This window comes from Nerophis ophidion, linkage group LG11 (genome assembly GCF_033978795.1).
Source record: "Nerophis ophidion isolate RoL-2023_Sa linkage group LG11, RoL_Noph_v1.0, whole genome shotgun sequence".
Lineage (NCBI taxonomy): Eukaryota > Metazoa > Chordata > Actinopteri > Syngnathiformes > Syngnathidae > Nerophis > Nerophis ophidion.
In genome coordinates, this window is record NC_084621.1 from 37,900,139 (window position 1) to 37,923,262 (window position 23,124).

At 37.9% G+C, this 23,124-nt stretch overlaps 1 protein-coding gene and 1 long non-coding RNA gene across 11 annotated transcripts in view; both read right to left on the reverse strand.

Annotated features, from left to right (window-relative positions):
- Positions 1-16,434, reverse strand: part of skap2 (src kinase associated phosphoprotein 2) — a 47,370-nt gene extending 30,936 nt beyond the window's left edge. For 3 of the 9 annotated variants that reach the window (XR_009808822.1, XM_061915836.1, XM_061915831.1), the window contains exons 1-11: positions 16,279-16,434; positions 15,893-15,998; positions 15,520-15,642; positions 13,748-13,773; positions 10,475-10,582; positions 6,744-6,824; positions 6,331-6,414; positions 6,106-6,230; positions 5,792-5,855; positions 5,574-5,714; positions 474-583 (exon numbers count right to left, since the gene is read on the reverse strand). Coding sequence is in view for 8 of the 9 variants with exons in the window: in XM_061915836.1 (XP_061771820.1) it covers positions 474-583; positions 5,574-5,714; positions 5,792-5,855; positions 6,106-6,230; positions 6,331-6,414; positions 6,744-6,824; positions 10,475-10,582; positions 13,748-13,773; positions 15,520-15,642; positions 15,893-15,998; positions 16,279-16,318 (1,008 nt within the window). In the remaining variant the exon portion in view is untranslated. The remainder of the gene's footprint in view (positions 1-473; positions 584-5,573; positions 5,715-5,791; positions 5,856-6,105; positions 6,231-6,330; positions 6,415-6,743; positions 6,825-10,474; positions 10,583-13,747; positions 13,774-15,519; positions 15,643-15,892; positions 15,999-16,278) is intronic. The other 6 variants (XM_061915838.1, XM_061915835.1, XM_061915839.1 and 3 more) reach the window with 4 other exon arrangements.
- A 1,642-nt stretch (positions 16,435-18,076) lies between these two features.
- On the reverse strand, positions 18,077-22,097 carry LOC133562037 (uncharacterized). 2 transcript variants are annotated; one of them, XR_009808824.1, is made up of 4 exons: positions 21,943-22,097; positions 20,324-20,375; positions 19,850-20,005; positions 18,077-19,242 (listed from the first exon to the last, which is right to left on the reverse strand). It is a non-coding gene; the product is annotated as an uncharacterized LOC133562037 (long non-coding RNA). The 2 variants fall into 2 exon arrangements; XR_009808823.1 differs by lacking the exon at positions 20,324-20,375.
- Positions 22,098-23,124: the final 1,027 nt, after the last annotated feature.

A 23,124-nucleotide genomic window follows, 5' to 3' on the forward strand; every position in this document is an offset into this window, starting at 1 on the left:
GACGTCGAAGACACATCCTCACCCTGCGCTGTATAGCGTGTCGGACTGAGTCTGGGCTTCCTGAGAACACACATTCCTATTTGGCGAGGTGAGAGAGAGACATCTAATAGGTGAGTGGGCTGGAGACTGCGGCAGCGGAAGCAAGGCGAGACGCCCTGTGTGGACGTGATGGGAGGACACGGCGAGCCAACAGGACTAATGCAGTTTCTGTCGTGACACATTTAATCCCCATCAGAGAGGCAGAGGCAGACTAGAGCCCAGTCGGCCTCAAGCCAGCTTTCAGCCATCTAGGTCCAGGCAATAGGCCAGGTGCTGCCAGTAAAGGAAACGAACAGCCTGTTCTTCCAAAAGCCTCAGAATTCCTCCCTTCAGGAGGTCTTGGCTCAACAGCTTGCGTTGCTGTTGAGCGTGTACATTATGGAAAATATCTACATTCTACTTAGCTCTTTCAGACAAGGAAAGGTTTTCATTACCTTGCTCAGTATGTAAATGGCATCCCCGCGCTTGAAAGACAGTTCATCCGGGTGGTCCCCTACGCAGTCCCATAAGCCTTGGTAGTAGTTCTGGTAGTCTGTGCTTGTCTCTGGACAGAACAGGAGTAAGTAAATGAGTTTATGACAAACAAGTTCTATTAAAGGCCTACTGAAACCCACTATTACCGACCACGCAGTCTGATAGTTTAGATATCAATGATGAAATCTTAACATTGCAACACATGCCAATGCGGCCAGTTTAGTTTACTAAATTGCATTTTTAAATTTCCCGCGAGGTATCCTGTTGAAAATGTCGCGGAATGATGATGCGTGCGCGTGACGTCACCGGTGGTAGCGGACATGTTCTCCCAGCACCGATCACAGCTAAAAGTAGTTTGTTTTCATCGCATAATTACACAGTATTCTGAACATCTGTGATGCTGAATCTTTTGCAACTTGTTCAATAATGGAGACTACAAATAAGAAAGATGTTGGAGGAAAGCGGTATATTGCAGCCGGCTGTAGCAACACAAACACAGCCGGTGTTTCTTTGTTTGTTGTGAAGCTTTAATATGGAACAGAGAGGTCAAGCGAACATGGTTCTCTACCACATGTCAACCGGCAGGTTTCGGTGAGAAAATCGTGGTAATAAGTCGGCTATAACCGTAAACATGAGCGGAGCTTGTGTCGTTCCTCCTGCAGCGGCGACTTTCTTGGCTCCTCCATGGCTTCCCTCAGAGACACTGGCGGTCACCACACCCCTCCGACTTTCAGGTGTGACAATATAATCTCACTAAAACACTAGTAACACAATAAGCAGATAAGGGATTTTCCAGAATTATCCTAGTAAATGTGTCTAAATACATCTGAATCACTCCCACTGCCCTCGTCTTTTTTTTTTTTTCTTCATTCATCCTCGCTCAAATTAATGGGGAAATTGTAACTTTCTCGGTCCGAATCGCTATGGCTGTTGGTGGCTATGATTGTAAACAATGTGAGGATGTGAAGAGCTCTACAACCAGTGACGTCACGCGCACATCGTCTGCTACTTCCGGTACAGGCAGGGCTTTTTTATTAGCGACCAAAAGTTGCAAACTTTATCGTCAATGTTCCCTACTAAATCCTTTTAGCAAAAATATGGCAATATCGCTAAATGATCAAGTATGACACATAGAATGGACCTGCTATCCCCGTTTAAATAAAAAAATCTAATTTCAGTAGGCCTTTAAGCATTTCTAAAAACATCTGGAAATTTGCTGCAATCCATTTCTAGTATTACGTTCACTTCTGTATTTGCACATGTTGGGAACTTCCCCATGTCACTTCTTCTTTCTTGTACTTTCTTTTCAACAAAGAAAAGTGTAACCCACTGGTAAGCGTTGACATCACATTAGTAGCAAAGGCCACCAGATGACACTGTTTTCTTTATCCTTATTTGCATTCATTTATTTTAATACAGAGCAAGTATTAGTTATCAATAGGGATGTCCTGTTAAACATTTTTCGCCTCCAATACTAATCCCATTTTGTGACCTCAGATCCGATCCAATACTTTGACAATAGATTGTTAAACTGAAAATTTAAATGTTTTACAGCAAGTAAACACATTTACAAAGCTTACAATGTTGTAGTTTTCAGATGATCCGTCAAATTTGTGGTATTTAATGCTACATAAATTGTTTTTATCACAATGAAGTGACTAGTGCACAATAACTAGACAACAACAAAATCTACTATTGGCTCCAATTTAAATCATTTAAGTTTTACCCTCAAAGCCTTCCTGTATTCAGACGTACCCCCTGGGTATGTAAAAAATAAAAAATAAACACCCCAAAAAATATTTTGTAATGATAAAGACATGCACCAGTGGATAGGCTAGTTGGCAACACTAAATTGCTCCCAGTGTGTGAATGTGAATGATTTTCTGTCTATCTGTGTTGGCCCTGCAATTAGGTGGTGACATGTCCAGGGTATACCCCGCCTTTCGCTCGACTGCAGCTGGGATAAACTCCAGATCCTGTGACCCCAAAAGGGACAAGCGGTAGAAAATTAATGGATGGAAGAACAAGAAAAAAAAAACAGTGATCCAATCATTTTAGTATTGTTCATATATTGACACTTTAGCTGTTAGCATCTTGTGTCGTCCTGCTCCATATACCATTCATTTACCTCTAGTGCTACAGTGATGAAAAAACTTGGAAGAAACTTTTGGTTATTTTTTGCCATGGTGGTGAGGATTATAACATCTTAAAAGCACTACAGTATCTTTGGCACTGTGGATTAACGGCACGTTTGAGCAGGTGTTCTGGCAAGACATGCACCCTCCTGGAATTCATGCAACTCCTGCATGTGTGTAACAATAAATCAGGAAAATATAATTGTGTCTCCCATATAGGGATGTAACGATATGAACATTGTATAATCAGGGCGATCATGAGCAAAATCATCATTACTATCGCTGTGCTGTAGAATGTGCTCAAAAAGTATTCATACACACACTGAAATATTTTGTCCAAGTTATTTTTTTAATACTAAATTAAATAGACAGTTAAAAATCCACTATTTTGCATGTTTTGTGTTTCTTATGCTTCAATGATAATGTTTTAGTGTTAGTATTTTATCTGTTTTAATTTTTATAGTTTGAAATATTGGTTTGTACCGTAGCACTTTAAAGTACCAGTAGAGTGGAAAAATCAGTTGGCTCAATAGTAAAGCTATTATTATATATATCTAATGTATGACACGGAAAGGGTTATAAACATTGTGAGTAAATAAATATAATCAAAATAGTATCAATCTCATGGTGATTGACGAGCCATTTTGAAAGATAAAGAGGAAGCCAGATAATGAGGAAGCCAGTAACATGGTCGCATGACAGAGGTAGGAACGCAGATCACTTCACTACCAACAATGCAAATCATGCAGACTTTGTGGGAGCCAGTAACGATTACTTTGGAACAAATGATGGTCCAGAACCCTATATTTTTTATCCTGAATATAAGAAAGGTGAGCTACAAGTTTTCGAAGCTCTGCTAAACAGATCCAGCTTTAATGAAACACTAAGCATTAAGCAGTATTGCTAAGTGCGAAACAAGAAAAACAAACTGTAAACATAATAAAATGATCGCATACTGAACAATGTATGCTGTAACAGTGAAGACTGATATGATGTGCATATCTTACAGTTTAAATGAATAATTCATGTTAATCCACACTACGAAGACTTTAAAAAGTTGCTGCTGACTCTGACAATGTCTTCTGTTGGAGTGTGTTTCTCTCCATCTCCAAGTATGAACTGAATGTCACAGATGAATACCTTCTAGATTCATGGCTAAATCCTCTTAATATCCAAATTAGAGGCATTATTAATAATCTTCAATAAAACTTTGACAAGCCGAGACACGATGATGAGGGAGAAGAACGGACATCGCTGGATCAGTGTAGCATAAGCTTCTTCTTATTCTTTATGGCAGTTTGCATCCATATATGTTGTATTACTGCCATATTCAGTTTCATTTTATAATTACATTAAAGTCTCTCCTTGAGTCCAGTGTGGCGTAAACTATACTTAGCTCTCGGTTATTAATACTAAAATACTTTGTCTGTGTTAACGCTTATAACATTGCAAATATTTGGTTAATATTCAGGTCAAGAAATATAACTAGAGTATTGTTTGCAGGTCTTGAATGGTTATTTAAAGAGTTTTGGGGGCAAAATAAATAACCCCCATAGACTACAATGTTAGCAGACTTTTTAATGATTTATTTATTTACTACTTAGCATGCATAAAAAACAAAAACATATGTGTATATGTCTTACATAGAGATTGCAAATGATAGACAGCACATCTCTTTCGACATTTCTTTCTAATTTTTGCGTATTTCCAGTATGACTGATCTGATAACATGGTCAGAGTGTAGAAGAGTTACTCCAGTGACATTAATCTCCAGAAATGGTCGAAGGTATTTGGAGCGGTATATTCAAAATGGCTGACTGAATTTAAAGCATTTTAGACTGTATTTTCACATACTTTGCGGTTTGTAAATACAATTGGATGTGGTTTAATGGATACATGAAACACAAATAAGCATATAAAGTCAACTTGTTTTTCCACTCTAATGGTACTTTAGGATGTATTTAAATGAAAAGTGTGTAACATATAAAATCTGTTATTTATTATTTCTGGCAGGCGTTCTGGCGTCCTCTGTTCAGCAGTCCTTGAACGCACCGCAAAACCACCTCCATCTAGTATTCCTCTGAGCAAAGAACAATCACTCTGTTCTAAGAGAGCACAGCTTGTAGGTTCAATGTGCACAATTGACTATCTTAGCTGCTCAAACAGTTATGTGGTTATATGAGTTTAGATTGGAGTGTGTCGTTTCTTAATGGTGAAAGACTTTAATGGGCCTTGTGTTCATGTTAGCATTTAAGCTAGCGATCAAGTGCCAGTGAGTCCGTGAGTTTATCCAAGTGCAGTTATTACCCTCGGTTTTTCAATAATTCTAATTTAAAACGGTAATACTAAAGGTTGGGAGTTTTACGGCGGTTGTCATCATTTTTACTGTTTATCGTTACATCCCTACTCCCTTAACGTGCATCCCTTTTGAAGAAATCTTTCAGGTGAGCACAATCTTTAGCCATGTAAACACTGAGACACAGCTGTGGTAAAGATCGGCTGGGCTCGCAGCTAATCATCTGATCCTATCTCATGATCGGGACATCTCAAGTTGTCAACGTAATCGATACTTTTTACTTTTTTTAGTAGTAATTTCCTAAGTCTGTGCTTGTCTGACTTCCCATACAGTCCCCAATTTGTCATTAAGACATCTCGTGGGCGTGGCTGGCAGAGGCCATTAAGCCAACCTATTTATTACGGTTTTGGGGCTCAAATGATACACATTCTGTCTGGCAAATGCATGGTATGACCAGGAAAATGAATCAGAGCCATTAAACTCAGGAATTTTAAACACTGCCTTTGGGTCAGAAACTACATTTCAGATATACTGAACTCGTCCCAACGATCCCCATGTTTTCCCCATATACCTGTATAGGCCACTCTTATAAAATTAATACATAGCGTATTGCCTTTCAGTGTGTATACCTGGGAGCAACTCATAGATGTCAGTATCAGGTGCGAGTCCAACATCATCGTACATGAGTTGTTCTCCATCATTTTCCACTTTATATTCTTCCTCCTCCTCCTCCTCCTCCTCCTCTTCTTCTTGGATGATACCAGACATGTCTACAGGCCAATCATTGGATTTCTAATTGAATCTCATGTGATTTTATTAATATCATCATCTTTATAATAATCCAAACCTTTTAAAATGAGATCTATGCATTTCACCCACTCCTTTGCCTCTTTGGCTGATGACGCACAGAACTAATGAAAGAGCAGGTATGAATAGGACAGTCACAGTTAAATTATTCATGTATCGATTAACATAAACAAATAGTGCATTTATGAATAAAAAAAACATTCCACAAGCGAGTTAAAAACATGCTAAAAATATCTGACAGGCTTTGCCATAAAAAATAAATTAATTAATACATTTTATAATGTATGCACAAACACACGGGTGCTTTGCCAAGCTTAACCACATTGAAAAAAATAAAAGCAAAATCAAACATACCTGATAGTCTCGCTTGCCTGGAGCGGAGATTTCAAAACAAAAGTCCCTCTTGGAGTCTTTGCGCAAGCCATTGTTCATTTTGACATTGTAGCCATCGATTCCAAACTCACCTTTCTGCTGCTTGTCTGTCAAACGGTAACAATTTCACTGTCAACGTCCCGTAGCATACATCCTCCGCAAGTTTGCTCTTTAAAACTGGATGTTAAAGGAAAATAACAAGGATACCTTTTTCATGGCCGTAATAGTAGAAGGTGCGATAGCTTAGGGCGCACCATCTCTTCTGCCACTCCTGGCCGAAAAAACTGTGATCTGTTGAGGAGAAGAAAACTCATCTTCTTAAAATAACAATACATATTTTGTCCTAAATGCATGGTACATTGTTGGTTTGGGTGCAGGGTAATTTTTGTACAATTTCACTACAAAAGCTGGTGTTTCTGATATTTTATCTTGTGTTAGAAACTCTTAGTATTTTGTATTATTACGTATCTGCAAACTACAACCAGAATACTATCTTGTTAGATGAAGACCTTTCTGGCAAGGTCATTTAAAATTGAGGATTGTTATCTTGTGAAGGCAGAATGTCTGCGCTCCTCTTGGATTTACAAGTAACATGTGTATTCTATTAGGAGACCACTCACCCTTCCTGCGTTTCTCGAGGTATCCTGACATAAGAACAGACTGCAGGTCTTGCGCCGCCACTGGTGGAGACTGATGGCATCCTGAGAGAGAGTTATGGGAAATTAGTGCCACGTATTAAAACAGGAATTTTACATGCCACATCACTGTCATTTGCCATGTTAACCAGTTTCCACTTCAAAAATCCAAAAGATGAGTTCTGACACAAAAGGGTACGCCGACGTCCCAGAACTATGCATCAATGCAAAAGTTCAACTACTGTGTCAAAGTTGCTTTGTATGAAAGAGAAGCCATAAACATGGCAGCTGCTTATGGGCCATTAAACCTCACTACCCCAAATCAAAGCTTTACTTGGACTTCCCTGACATGGTAATAATACATTATACTGTATTTCTACACCGCCAGGCCACAACATTGTCTGTATTGAACAAGTTGTGCTTGTTACAATATTTGGCCACCTTTTTTGGCCAAATAAGGAAAACAAATTGAAAGGGGTAATATGATTTATTCCCTACATTTAAAACACTTCATTGTGGTCTACATAATATGTAATGGTGGTGCTTTCTTCAAAAATTTGCATGGACTTTGTTTTACAGATCATCATCAAACCGCTTTCGGAACATCTTTTTAGAACACGCCGTCTTGAGGGTGGTACTAGCAAAATCCTCCTCCAGGCCAAGCCTCCTTCAACGTCTCCACTCTATCAGCCATGTTGTAGTTTTTAGAGCATCCATAACGAGTCACCTGACAGATGTGAGTTAGAACTATTTGTTACTTTTTATTAGAAATGGCAGCAGCGGGAGATTTTAGCATTCAGGTGCATGTATGAAAGAGAAAAATAAGCAACTTATTGACTACAACTGATTAAAAATGTCAGACTCGCGCAAAACTTTTTGGGTAAACCTCTACCATTTATGGCGATATCTGTTGACATAACCAGGGCAAAATATGACACAATAGTCTAAAATTTCAAATAGCTCTTTGAAGCAAGTTTCGAGGTAGGCAAGATTGTTTTAAAAATATCTACGCCATGGCTTCATGGTTTGATTTCACATTTTCGGGACTTAACATCCCAAATACACAATAAAGGTACCAAAAGGTAAGAAAAGTTGGTTTTGCATAACAGTACCCCTTTAGTACAATAAATAAACCCCCACAATCTAGTTGTAGTTTTAGTTGTGCCATGACCTAGAAGATTGTAGGGGCATAGCAGATGAGATACATTACACAAAATCCTTCCACCTCTATCTAGTGGTATCCAGAAGCTGGTAGAATGTCATGCTTGTCCATGTTTTGATGTAATTCCTCCAAGTCATTCGGGGGCGACCTCATTTTCACTTTCCTTCCACAGATCCTGGAAGGATAGTTCGATCAATGCTTGGTGTTGATCTTGTAATGTGGCCAAACCAGGAAAGTTTGCAGTTTTTCATAATTTGAAGGAGATGTTTGGAGACTCCAACGGCTGTAGGTATTTCACTTCTGATGGGTTCATTGGTTATTTGAGCTGTGTATGGGACTCTCAGGAGATAACGACAGGATTTCATCTTAAAATCCTCAATCCTCTTTTCTAAGCTTGCAGATCCTGCTTTCACATCCATAGAGGAAGGTGGACTTTTGTGCTTGTTGACATGGTGTTGTTTTTACTTAATCCTGGTTAATAGTGTCAGACACAGTAGTGTTCTGACCTCTTTGTCAGACTTCCCATAAGCTGTAAAGGTGGCACCAAGATACTTGAAGTTTTCAGCTTTCTAAAGTAGTTCTCCCGTGGAGACACCTTGTCAGATGTACTTCCCATTGTCATCTTTTTGCTCTTTTATGTGCTTATTTCCATTCCATATAGGTTTTTGCCACATTATCTAGTCTTGCTGTCAAATTACTAAGTTCTCCTTTAGACCTAGCGAGCAAATCAACGTCATCTGAAAAACACAGACTGCATATTCTTTTCCGCCATTTGACATGGCTTCTTCAAAGCTTTCTAAAGCATCCATACTAGTTTGTTCCAAGATAAGATTAAACAGACATGGTGAATATAGGCAGGCCTGTCGCACACCAACTGTTGTCCTGAATTGTTCGCTTATAGTGTTGTTTGTGAAGACAGCATTTACAGCATTGTTGTACGTGATCTGATCGTGTCTATGATTTGTGAGCTTATGTTTTGTTTTTTCATTGTATCCAATAGTGCTTCATGCCAAACTCAGTCGACGGCCTTCTTAAAGTCAAAGTTTTGTTGTAACTCCTTCAAATAGCTTATGTATTCTTTGCACAGAATTTTTCAATTAAAGATATGCTCAGTAGTGCTTCTTCTAGCACGGAATCCAGCCTGTTCTTCTGCAAGAATATAGCCCCAGAATTAAACTGTGTAATATATATGTCCTTTGTTTTGCATTATAAACTATTATGGTGATATTCTGATCTTATGAATGAATGTACAGTATGTGTCGCAATCGTGTATTTTTAAAGGCTATTTTACTCAAATATGATTTACGTTAGACCACATCGAAGTTCATTTGTAGAAGCACTTTGGACATGGGGCTGCATGGTGGAAGAGGTGTTAGTGTGTCTGCCTCACAATACGAAGATCTTAAGTTCGATCCTGCACTCGGGATCTTTCTGTGTGGAGTTTGCATGTCCTCCCCGTGACTGCGCGGGTTCCCTCCGGGTACTCCGGCTTCCTCCCACCTCCAAAGACATGCACCTGGGGATAGGTTGATTGGCAACACTAAATTGGCCCGAGTCTGTGAATGTGAGTGTGAATGTTAAATGGTAAATGGGTTGTACTTGTAGAGCGCTTTTCTACCTTCAAGGTACTCAAAGCGCTTAGACACTACTTCAACATTCACCTATTCACACACACATTCACACACTGATGTAGGGAGCTGCCATGCAAGGGGCTAACCAGCACCCTTCAAGAGCAAGGGTAAAGTGTCTTGCTCAGGACACAACGGACGTGACAAGGTTGGTACTAGGTGGGGATTGAACCGGGGACCCTCGGGTTGCGCAGGGCCACTCTCCCAACTGCGCCACGCCATCCCTATGTTGTCTGTCTATATGTGTTGGCTCTGCAATGAGATAGCGACTTGTCCAGGGTGTACCCCGCCTTCCGCCCGATTGTAGCTAAGATAGGTTCCAGCACCCCCCGCAACCCCAGAAAAAGATAGGCGGTAGAAAACGGATGGGTGGATTCTGACACTATCTCAAAAGTACAACAGGAAGGGTTTTATAGCTAATTTTAAAATGTTATTTCCTAAGTTAAAATTGATACTTTTTAATTCGCTGTTGTTTAATTGCTATTATACCAGATGTCCACTGTCTTGCTTTACTTGGTTAAATGTGTTGCTTTGTAAGAGATTACGACTGCAGCCAAAAATGGCACTGAGACACATTTGCCTAAAGAGACAATCACATTTAATTTACCTTACACTAACTCCAACTACAATAATCAAAATATTTGTACATTAATATCTTGGCAGAACTTATGTTGGTAGGTTTACTTAATATTGCCACTCTGAGGGGGCTATACTACACTTTAGGTAAACTTTTTCTCAGACTTCATCAAAGTACGTTGGGGTGTCTCTAAGCCATAAAACAGTAAAACTAGTGTGGGTGGGAGGGGGGGCAGTGACGCTCCTAAAGTGTGTTGCCAAGTTACAGCTGGAATGTGACTTTCACTGCGACACACAAAGTCACTTTTTGTTTAAAGATGAAAACTCCCAAGAAATTACAGCTTGTTTACCCTCAAAAGTCTCTTCCTCCCTGTCTGTGCGCTCAGACTGCAGGGAGCCACCATCGTAGTTGCTGCTGTCCACCTCCTCCTCATCGTCACCCGAGTTATCTCCACCTGCTAGAGTACAACAGGGCATTTTTCTGGGAGCCACATTTTCATAAACAATATTTATTTTTGTTATTTAATCAAATGGCTAACACAGTCTGTCTCTTAAAGTTGTAAAATTCAACAATAAAACAGAATATATCCTTTACAATAAATGACAGGACACTTTATAGGCATTAAAGCAAAATATGTTACTCAAAGATCCTTTATATGATAGCAATCGGTACATTTCAATGCGCTAAATTGTCCAGATTTGTCAATATTTTGATTCAAAATAAGGTTTCTACAACACATGGAAATACCTTAATCTGATCGGGTTTATCTTTTTAAAAATGGGATTGACAAACAATAAATAAACAAGCTGAAATAATCACAATCACCTCTGGGTGTACAAGATGTATGTAGCGTACGTTCAACAGTTGCATTAGATAGAGCATGGAAACTGGGACTTCACATGTAATTATGTGTGAAAATAGAATAATCCAAATTATTTTATTTGAGAAATCTATTTGATTTAGAGCAGGGAAACATACAGAGTGTTTCTCACAAGACTGTGTGTTGCGTTGGAGCAAGGGGTTGGTGAACATAGTGACCTATTTGTTGAAATGTCATAATGTGAGTCAGAACCATTGAAAAGTAAGGGTGCTTAAAACATCTGTATTTAATCCTATTCGAAATCAATTCAATATTTTAACAAGAATAGATTTTTTTGAAAAATTATCATTTATTGTTCTTTTTTCCAAGACTCAATTTTAGGATTAAAAACAACTACATGCAATATTAACATTTTTGAAACTGTTGCTTTTATTTATTAAATGGATTGAGACCCCCGCTACGGCAAAATAAAAGTTGCCAAACCTTGAAAATAAGTGTTTTTTTATGTGAAAGCAAATTTTTATTAATATATTGTATGAATGTATTGTATGAATGGATATACAGTCTATTATTTGCAAACTATTAACTAGTGATGCACTGAAAATTCTGCCGCCGAAAAGAGGTTTTCAATCACTGAAACCGGATGTTGTGATGAAGTAAGCAATAAATAGGAGATTGTCAGGAGCGGAGGCAGCATGTCTGCAATGTGGACTTACTTTAATAAATTCAAGATATACTCGCGGAAAATTTTGGGGGGACAGTGGCATTTATTTCAAGGAGAGAAAGTGCAGTTGGAGCAGCAGCGCAAAGCAAGTGTGGTGCCACGCTCGCTGCAGCTTTTGCTGTTCGTTGCTGACATGGAGCAACAGAAGTAAAGAGTCCCAGCATGAGTACAGTATCCAATAACACCAAAAAAGTATGCTATCTTTGTTGCTAGTCGTTTTTAGTAAATAAAAAGTCACTAATATGATTGGAGAAGTCTCTAAAAAGTTGAAAAACTCTCAACACAGTACATTGTACAATAAGCAAAAACAATTGAAAATAGAGCAAAACAATATACAACAAAATATATGCTACTACTAATAATTAATGGACACATTTTATTTCGTAAATACTGTATATCGGCCGCTCACGTCTATAAGCTACAGGTATACTCATTGAAACATGAAATATTCACACAAAAAAGACAACTCAGTCAGGTAAGCTAGTTGCTTTGACTCAGTTAAGTGGAGTTAACTTAAAATTTCAAAACATGAGTTGACATTAAGTCTGATTTAAGATGAACTTGAAAATATTACTTGAGATAACTTTAAAATATGTTGGTTCAATATATGTTAAAAAGTTCATACAACTGATAGTCAAGTTAGTTCTACATGGTAAATGGTCTATATTTATATAGCACGTCACTATAGCTGAGTATATGTATATGTTCAATACATACCTAATAACATTCACCGGTTCACCATTTCACACATACAAAGCGCTAACCACAACCTATGAGGAGCAGGTAACCTCAACATTAGCTTGACCAGGCAAATCCCCATTTACAGCCTGCCATTCTATAAACCGGCCACTTTACCCAGTGAGCCATGCTTCCCATAAAAAGACAACCAATGCTATGTTGTTCACCAGAAAACATTACTCAAGAGACCTAAATAAGATGTTGTTTGAACTTATTTTATCAGATTTTCAAGGTTTAACAATAGGCGTGATGTCACATTGTTGGAGCATGCGTGTTGAAGGAAAGCTTCTTGAAGTTAACTGAACTTATTATTATGGGTATTTAATAAGTTATTTTTTTCTGTCAGCTTGACAACCATAGTCCTTCTGACTAAAAGCCAAAATCACTTTTACAAAAGACAGTGCCTGTAACACGGCAAATGGTAGCCTACCGAACAGGTCATTAAACACGGTCTTTGTCCTTCTCCTTCTGAAATTGTATAAAATCTTCTTCAACGCGCAGCAGTTTGACCTTTTAGGAAACGTTAGTAGTAGTGGTTTTCTGTTTTGTGCGGTGGCTGTTTTCTTTTTCGAAGGCCGGATTGATCGTCTTCGGCTTTGGGGCGTTGTGTGCATTTTGTAATTTCCTTTCCATGACAGATGAGCACATAACGTGCAAAATGGTTGACTCAATGATTGTGTGAGTGTGCTTGATTTAATGTGACTAATGTCATTGGACGACAGTAAACCGTAAGGCAATTTAATCGGTGTGATGTGACAAGGTTAAATTCATTGGCAGCATGTGAAGCTTGAAAACCTGGAGAAATCCATAAATTAGCACTGTATCAAGCGTTCAAAATATGGTAAAAAGTAAAGTCCAGAAATTATGGTACAAACTAGACAAAATGGCAACACTAATGATCCCTCCTGCTCTGTCTTCCTATTCTCTGGCAGACCAGTTGCGTTATGATGCATTCATGAGCAAGAACAAATAGTGGCAAATCGTACAGGCAGCCACAAATCAATGAATGCATCGAAATGGCTGCGCAGGAATGAGCTTTTTAAAAAGGTGGTACTGCAAAAACGCGAGTCCAACACCCTTACGTGACAAGAGTACTGAGGTGTTTTTAGGAATCTGCCACAAACTCTGCAATGTGATATCATGCACAGGTCCGATTTGGCCAATTGAATAGCCTTGGCGTAGTCATGAATACGATAGCACAAGAGAAGCTAAATTTGCACATACTTGCTTGTTATTGCGGGACACCTCACAGGGGGTTTGCGCAAATTGAATTGAAAGAGTGAACATCATTTCCCCATGTTTACAACATCAATGTTCATGTATTAAAAAAAACAACTCACTTTTATCCTTGAAATCATGTGGAAAGCTGTTATGGAAACAATACATGCACATTAGTACCAGCCAGATAGATAGATGACTAAAGTAGATCAGGTCATTGCAAAAATTTTACACTAGTTAGAAGTCATATCAAACCATGTAGACATTTGAAAAATACCTAAAGTTTACAATACAGATGGTGATAAAATATAAATGACAAGGTTATTTTACTGTTGAGCAAAAGTGGATGATGTTAAACTACAAGCTCCTTTTCCGGAAACTTACTTTCACCAGGGCAAAGTACATCTTGGTAACCTTGGTGCTTAGCTTTTTCACTGCACCTCAAAGTTTAAGGTCATTTATTCAAATCAGACTGATGATGTCACCTTGAGGTATGAAGGTTAATTTGTGTCTTACTTACGAAAGTTTTTTTTTTTTTTACACTGAATTTATGTAACTGAATTTTTTGTGTTTTAAATATGTTAACTGAATTTTTTTATATATTATGCTGACTCTTGAAAAAATAAGATTTATAAACTCTACAAATATGAATAAATGGGAACTAACCAGGAAGTTTTAACTGACATATATTGAATCATAAATTAAAGAAAATGTGTATTTATTTTTAAATTTATTTTTATTTTTTAAATATTTCAAGAAAGGGAGGGGAAGAAAGGAAAGAATGAGGGAAAAACATTTTAAATTGTTGGATCTTTTTTGTATTTTTATTCCTTTATTATAATTCTCATTATTTTTTGTATTGTTCCCACACTACCATTGCTTTTTTTGTGTCACTTTTTATATGGTTTTGTCATGGTGTACTTGCTTTTTTTTTGTGACTTGATAAAAAAATTATCAATTTATTTTTTTCTGCATCTGATCAAGCCACAAAAATGTGATTTTATTCTTCTTTTTTTAGATGTAAACGGTGGAGAGGTACCCGGAAGGTTATCAAGTGATCACTTCCTGAGGATCCTTGATGCCGAGGAATATTCAGCCACCTTGCTACGGTCTGGATTGTCTGCTGATCCTGAGCCAGTGCAGGATGGATGGATATATACCATATCTGATTACTTTTCTAATGTCTGTATTGTGAACCCTGAGTTGTTAAAGCCCAAGTGCACCTCTCTCATCAAGCGTGCATGTGAGTGTAGATGAGTGGTGTGTGCACGTATGAAGGGTCTGAGTGACCAAAGTATGATTGTCAAATGTGATTTTAACTGAAAACATCTATAAATTATCAACGTTTTTAAAGTTAAAGTTCCCATAAAATTATTCTCTGCATTTGACCCATCACCCTTGATCACCCCCTGGGAGGTGAGGGGAGCAGTGAGCAGCAGCCGTGCCAGGGAATCATTTTTGGTGATTAATTATATTTGCAAAAAAAATAAATCAGTTCACAAAATTCAAATGCAAAAAATTCAGGTACATAAATTCAGTGTCCAAAAAAGGCTTTCGTAATAAAACACAAATTAATCTTTATATTAATGTCAACTTTCAATCAAGACAAGATAATAGTAGATCAGTCTAAATCAAGTCGCCTCAAAGTACTCTAATGTCTACAGTATATAACCCCACCAAAATGCTTAAAATAATCAATTGTCCCATTGTCATAGCTTCTTGTTATTCCAAATGATTATAATGAAGCAGACAGAAATTACGTAAGACGTTTTTTCCAGCCAATCATAAGTTTAAACATGATAGATAGATAGATAGATAGATAGATAGATAGATAGATAGATAGATAGATAGATAGATAGAGGGCAGAAAGGTGGAACAGGGGTTAGTGCCTCACAATACAAATGTCCTGAGTTGTCCTGGGTTAAATCCTGGGCTCGGGATCTTTTTGTGTGGAGTTTGCATGTTCTCCCTTCGACTGCGTGGGTTCCCTCCGGGTACCCCGGCTTCCTCCCACCTCCTAAGACATGCACCTGGGGATAGGTTAATTGGCAACACTAAAATTGGCCGTAGTGTGTGAATGTGAGTGTGAATGTTGTCTGTCTATCTGTGTTGGCCCTGGGATGAGATGGCGACTTCTCCAGAGTGCACACCGCCTTCCGCCCGAATGCAGCTGAGATAGGCGACCCAGCGACCCCCCTCGACCCCGGACGGGACAAGTGGTAGAAAATGGATAGATAGATAGATAGATAGATAGATAGAGAGCATACCCCAGTTTAACCTCTTTTATACGTTTAATGAAGGTTTCTTTCTTTTCTTTTGCCTTCTTGCTTAGATTTTCACCTTTCAGGCCATCACAGAGGAAAACCTCCAGGTCTGAAAATGAAAATAAAAATCAGATATTCACATAATTTGTTGTGGCCCAGGATAATATCATTCACCGGCATATAAGTGGTTGGTTTAACACAAGAAATATAAAGAATGACTTGGCAATAAACACAGGTGTGTGTCAAGAGTACCCTTGCAATAACTTGAGTCGTTCCTTCCCTTCTTCCTCTTTTTTAAAAATGTGTTCCGTAAAGCTTATACGTGAGCCTCGGGCCACGTTTGACAACACCTATCAAATGTTAACAAGCACTTTAAAATAGTGTTTTACCTGAAAGGAGAGTCGATAATTCGTCGGTAAAGGTTCGCATTGTTGTGTGTCGCTAAAGCAGGCACAGTCCAGAGCGGAGACCAGTCACGTGATGCGGAAGTATTGGCAGGCACGCGCGCACACAGACGCGGAAGTTAATCCGCTGATTATTTACTAGTGGGCACGTGCACACACACACGCACGCGCACACGCATACACGCACACGCTCACGTTCTACTGGTACTTGAGCGCTGACGATGATGTGCGCAACAACCTTTGTGTGCATGTTTATGATATATGAGACAGCTGCTGACTGCTTGATGCTTTAATGGACCTTAGTGCTCCTATAAAGTCATGCAGCACAATACCATCGTCATATTTTATATCAATTCTGGCTCAACACATATGAAACATTGTAAATCAATATATAATGATGCTGTATTATTATTACTGTTGGGAAAACTGCTGAAAATAAGTAATTACTAGTTGCTTTCCCAAAAAGTAAGTTGATTAAAAACATAATTACTACTTCGTAAATGCAGTGAGATCACATGCCAGGAAGAAAAATTACAAATAGGCATGTGCTGTTTAGAGCAGGGGTCCCCAAACTTTTTGCCTCGGGGGCCGCATTGGGTTAAAGCAATTAGGCCCGGGGCCAGGCTGTAAATAAATAAATATATATATATATATATCAGTGGTTCCTAACCTGGGTTTGATCGAACCGTAGGGGTTCGGTGAGTCGGCTTCAGGGGTTCAGCAGAGGTCAAAGCACACCCGACTCATCGTCTTAATAAAAAACTTTTCTCGATCGACGTATTACAGATACGGCAACAGCAGAAGGCACACTGATTTGCAGGTCTGTAATTTGTTGTGAGTTTATGCAGTCTAGTGTGTTTAGTGTCTGTTTTGTTCTTTGAACAAGGTGATGTCCTTGCACGGTTCATTTTGTGCACCAGTAGAAAAACATGGTAACAGTTTAGTATGAGGGACATATTCACCATTAATTAGTTGCTTATCAACATGCAAATTAGTAACATATTGGCTCTTAACTAGTCATTATTAAGTACTTATTAATGCCTTATTCGGCATGACCCCATTATAACCCTGACCCTCTAACCCTAACCAAATAACTCAAAATTAAGTCTATGTTACGTAGGATATGTACGCCTAGTGTCCAACAACCTCTAAATTAAGTCTTTGTTACTTAGAATATGTTCTCCATACTAAAGTGTTACCAAAAGCACATTACTTTGTCTTGAATTTGAAAAAAAACATTTTATTTTTCACTAAGGGTTCGGTGAACGGGGTTCGGTACCTCCAACACGGTTAAGAACCACTGATATATATATATATATATATATATATATATATATATTGAAAAAAATTTGGAGTGCCATTTACTTAAAAAAAGCTAGGTAACACAATTTCCACACAGAAATTCTTTGTAACTTTTACTCAGGAAATAGTCAAGTAAAGTTTACTTGCCAGCAAGAATTAGTTTTTTTTTTTTAAACTCAAGTAAACATTACTAGAGATTTTCTTTCTTAGAAACAAAATTTACTCACTCTGATCGTAAATTTTACTCAAAACTACCTTTGTATCTACTTACAAAACCCTTATAAAAAGGCTTGATTTTCAGGATAATTTAACTAGTTTTTCTTTAATTTATTCGGAGCAATATTTAAGTAATATTTACATATTTAAGCTCCCACCTACACCACTATTGTAATATGTATTTGTTGTATTTTTAACATGGCCTACTGTTAATTAAATTAAATTATCTTAACACATCTTCTACAAATATGAAATGATAACACACTTTCAAACAAGAGCACTTTTATTACATTTTCCAGCAACATTACCAGACAAAACATTATAAAACAGTGATTTTTTGTTTTAGAACATTCACAATAACGCGAACAATTACAGGTAAAAAAAAAACCGATAAAATGTCCTGAATTGTAACTTTTAGGCACAACAGCAAAATCTTTCAACAAGTTACATTGACAAGCGTCATGTACTGCTTCCACACAACAAAGAACAGCTATATGCTAGAACAGCATATGTACACTGTGGAAACACTCACAGTAGAAGTTTATTTCGCAAAGACCGTACCTTGGGCGACATTTTCAGAACATCCAGCTCTAGAAACAGCTTCTGAAACACTTCAAATGTATATTTCAGTTTCAGTGGGTAACTCAAGTTCATGGCGTAGATTAAGCCAATGAGCAGAAGGCAAGCCTTTGCCACGGTTTTGCAGTCATCCAGAACCTCTTTTCCTTCGACGATGACTGACACATGGGCAGGATTGTGGCCTTCCTGTGCTGCATTTCCACTGATGACATGATGAACTGAGGCACCTACATCCTGTGAATAACACGTGATTCTGTGCTCAGGAGTCAATATTATACACAGCCAGTTCATATAACCTACACATACAGAGACCACGGCATTGGTTAAGTGCTGGGGAAGTATTTAGGTAACCATTGATTTTATTTTATATGATCTTTGTGTGGGTTAACCCAGGTTTGCACTTTCATTTGTCAGTGTACACTTGGGTCACTGAGGCAACCATCATTTTTTTCAACAAGATTGTCTAAAATATCCAGAAGGTTGTTTGAAATACATTTTTTCATACTTTCAAAACATTTGCTTTTCAAACATTTCAGATTCAGAACCAGTTGAAAAAGTGGGACACATTGCAATTAATTGCCAATTTAAGTTAATGGCCTAATATTTGTTAATCTGAATACAAATGTTTTTCCTCATATATAGTGGCACATGTGACTTTTATGGAAATACATTATTACACAAAGAACAGAGGTTATAGTATTATGTTGGAGAAGAGATACATTTACTATGGTGAGAATAATCATCAGAAAATCCCAAATTTTCAAAATGTGCCTGGCAGTCTTTGATTAGCTCCTCTCCAAGGAACTCCATTAGGCAACGTATGATGAGATCTCTTCTGCCTTCAACATATTGCTATAAAACAGAGAAGCAAATGTATTGCAAAGAACATGTATAGGCAAACAGATACACAAAATTCACTATGCCATGGAAAAAGGCAACGTGATTGAATTGGCGTAGCGCAGTGGAAGAGTGGCCGTGCGCAACCCGAGGGTCCCTGGTTCAATCCCCACCTAGTACCAACTTCGTCACGTCCGTTGTGTCCTGAGCAAGACACTTCACCCTTGCTCCTGAAGGGTGCTGGTTAGCGCCTTGCATGGCAGCTCCCTCCATCAGTGTGTGAATGGGTAAATGTGGAAGTAGTGTCAAAGTGCTTTGAGTACCTTGAAGGTAGAAAAGCGCTATACAAGTACAACCCATTTATTTATCATTTATATTACTTTATTTATTTGAGAGAGAGAGAAATAGACAGAGAGAAAGCAAGAGATATACAGAGCGCTAGAGATAGAGATAGAGAGAGAGAGAGAGAAAGAGAGAGACAGAGAGAGAGAGAGAGAGAGAGAGAGAGAGAGAGAGAGAGAGAGAGAGAGAGAGAGAGAGAGATGATAATAGCTAGCTCAGTTTGTATGAGCCCAACACAAGATGACTGACACAAATTACATTAATGTCCCTGTAACTTTACCTGGCCAAGTGAATCCAGCATCGGTCTGATTTTTGTGTCTGCAACTCCGCCCTTTGTCCTAAATATCTCCAGGAGTTTAGGAGTGTGTGTGTCCAGTTTTGACAAAAAGGTTTGCTCCAGATGAAGTGTTGTTATCCTACTGAACTCTTATTTGATCTGAAACAGAAGATAAAAACACAACTTGATCAAGACACGCACCTTGCTAGAACAATTAATATTGTAGTCTCCCCAGTATAATAAGGGCATTAAATGTTTTGAATGAACAAGGGCAATCAGTGTGAAGACAAGGGACTGACTGACTGCGGCCACCATTTCCATGTTTTAGCCTATAGTGTTTTAACAATCCTTTTCCCTTGTCTGATTCAAAACTACACATCTTCACCTCCATCTCATGTTGAGGCACCTGTAACTAAATCATATTGGTGTCATTAAAAAATTCAATTTAAACCTTCAACAACACCAATTTGATATTACCCTGCGTAAGCTGTTGAGACCAAATTCCTGAGAGCCAACGTCCTTCAATATTCTGTGAAATATATTGAGAAATTATATTATGACATATCATTAAAATACCATGTGTTGCAATATGAGAAATTAAAGCAAATGTTTATTTGAAGAACACTGACGACACAGAAAGTTCCCCTAAAATATTTTTGACATTAAAATGACCACGGATGGTGTATAGTAAATTAACCTTGCTCAAAAATTACGAATCCCACCAGACAGGTTTAAGTTACAATTGATATATTTTTAGGTCCTGGAGAGGGTGTGCTTGTTGCTGCAATTTTGCAATTCAGTTTCAAACTTGCCATTTTTTCTCATTGGAATACTTGTTTAAAAAAATTATTGTTATTAAAAAAAAAAAAAAAATCATGCTCCCCCACAGTAACCACAAAACTGAAACCAATAGCATACTTTCTGAATTTAAAACAGCATGTCAACAACTGTTGATGAGGAAATATTACTGATATTTGCCACAGATCATATTATATGATAAACATGAGTCTACTAGGGCTGGACCTGAATATTCCATCTTTGTGGTGGTATAAGCCAGTGGTTCTCAAATGGGGGTACCCGTACCCCTGGGGGTAGTTGAAGGGATCCCAAGGGGTATGTGAGATTTTTTTTTTAATATTGTAAAAATAGCAACAATTCAAAAATCCTTTATAAAAATATTTATTGAATAATACATCAACAAAATATCAATGTAAGTTCCTAAACTGTAAAAGGAAATGCAACAATACGATACTCAGTGTTGACAGCTAGATTTTTTGTGGACATGTTCCATAAATATCGATGTTAAAGATTTAATTTTTTGGGAACAAATGTTTAGAATTAAATTTATGAATCCAGATGGATCTCTATTACAATCCCCAAAGAGGGCACTTTAAGTTGATGATTGCTTCTATGTGTAGAAATCTGTATTTATAATTGAATCAGTTGTACATTTTTCAACAAGTTTTTAGTTATTTTTATATCTTTTTTTTCCAAATAGTTCAAGGAAGACCACTACAAATGATCAATATTTTGCACTGCTATACAATTTAATAAATCAGAAACTGATGACATTTTACTTCTTTTATCTCTTTTTTTACAACCAAAAATGCTTTGCTCTGATTTGGGGGTACTTGAATTTAAAAAATGTTCACAGGGGATACATCACTGAAAAAAGGTTGAGAATCACTGGTATAAACGGTTCGGAAGGCGGGAAGAGGACACCGCTGCTGGACTACCGCGAAAAAAAATTAATAAATAAACAGCAGGAGATATCCATGCTAATGCTGTCGGACTCCGGAGCAAAGAAATGTATGTATATATATATATATATATATATATATATATATATATATATATATATATATACATATACTAAGCCTTACAGGTTTAGTAAAGATAAAAATCTCCTGTTCTGCGACCATAAACACATCCAAAAAAGTAGCCGCGTGCCACAATGCCAAGTTTGCAGTTGTTAGCTAGCTAGCTGTCAGGCTAAACGGGTTAGCTAATGCTAACGTTAAGTATTCCATATTCCATCACTGACTTGAACAGATAAGCAAAGGCGACGTAGAAAATTAATTAAGCATATAACCTACCCATGTGGCTCCAAATCCATGAACTTTCTTGTTAAATGACTGTCCACGCCATCTTCTGTTCTCCGGTGAACACCTGGTGCCCCTGGGCGTGTCTGAGAGGAAAAGCGCAAACGATCCTCTGACGCATGCGCTGAGTGGCCACAAGGTGGCGAGGTTTACTGCTATTACCCAAGTACATCTTACTTTTTGGTATTAGGTTGTAAAAGCAATATATTAGTTAGGTAAATATTACTTGGAGTGAATGATCAAATGTACATATAAAAGTGAGGATACAAAGTTACAAACAACCATCAAGTAAGACATTAAATAAAAGGTGAGATTTTAAAATAAAATAGGTGAAATAATAAATCCTTGTAAAATTTAAATGAATATCCATGGTAACAATTACAAGGCCAAAACATCATTTTTTCAGTGTATATATATATATATTCAAGGTTTCTGTGGTTTATCCGTTACACAGTGCTCAATACCGGGGTAGAGCAGACTATACGTTAGGTCAGAAAAATTATGGATGTTATAGCCTTTTTTCCTGACCTAACGTATATACAGTGGGACAAAAAAATATTTAGTCAGCCACCGATTGTGCGAGTTCTCCCACTTAAAATGATGACAGAGGTCTGTAATTTTCATCATAGGTACACTTCAACTGTGAGAGACAGAATGTGAAAAAAAATCCAGGAATTCACATTGTAGGAATTTTAAAGAATTTATTTGTAAATTATGGTGGAAAATAAGTATTTGGTCAACCATTCAAAGCTCTCACTGATGGAAGGAGGTTTTGGCTCAAAATCTCACGATACATGGCCCCATTCATTCTTTCCTTAACAAAGATCAATCGTCCTGTCCCCTTAGCAGAAAAACAGCCCCAAAGCATGATGTTTCCACCCCCATGCTTCACAGTAGGTATGGTGGTGTTGGGATGCAACTCAGTATTCTTCTTCCTCCAAACACGACGAGTTGAGTTTATAGCAAAAAGTTATATTTTGCTTTTATCTGACCACATGATATTCTCCCAATCCTCTGCTGTATCATCCATGTATCCATTTTGGTATAAACTCAAAAAATACTGATAAAGTTGAGGAATGCTCATCAAACACTTATATGGAACATCCCACAGGTGTGCAGGCTAATTGGGAACAGTTGGGTGCCCTGATTGGGTATAAAAACAGCTTCCATGAAATG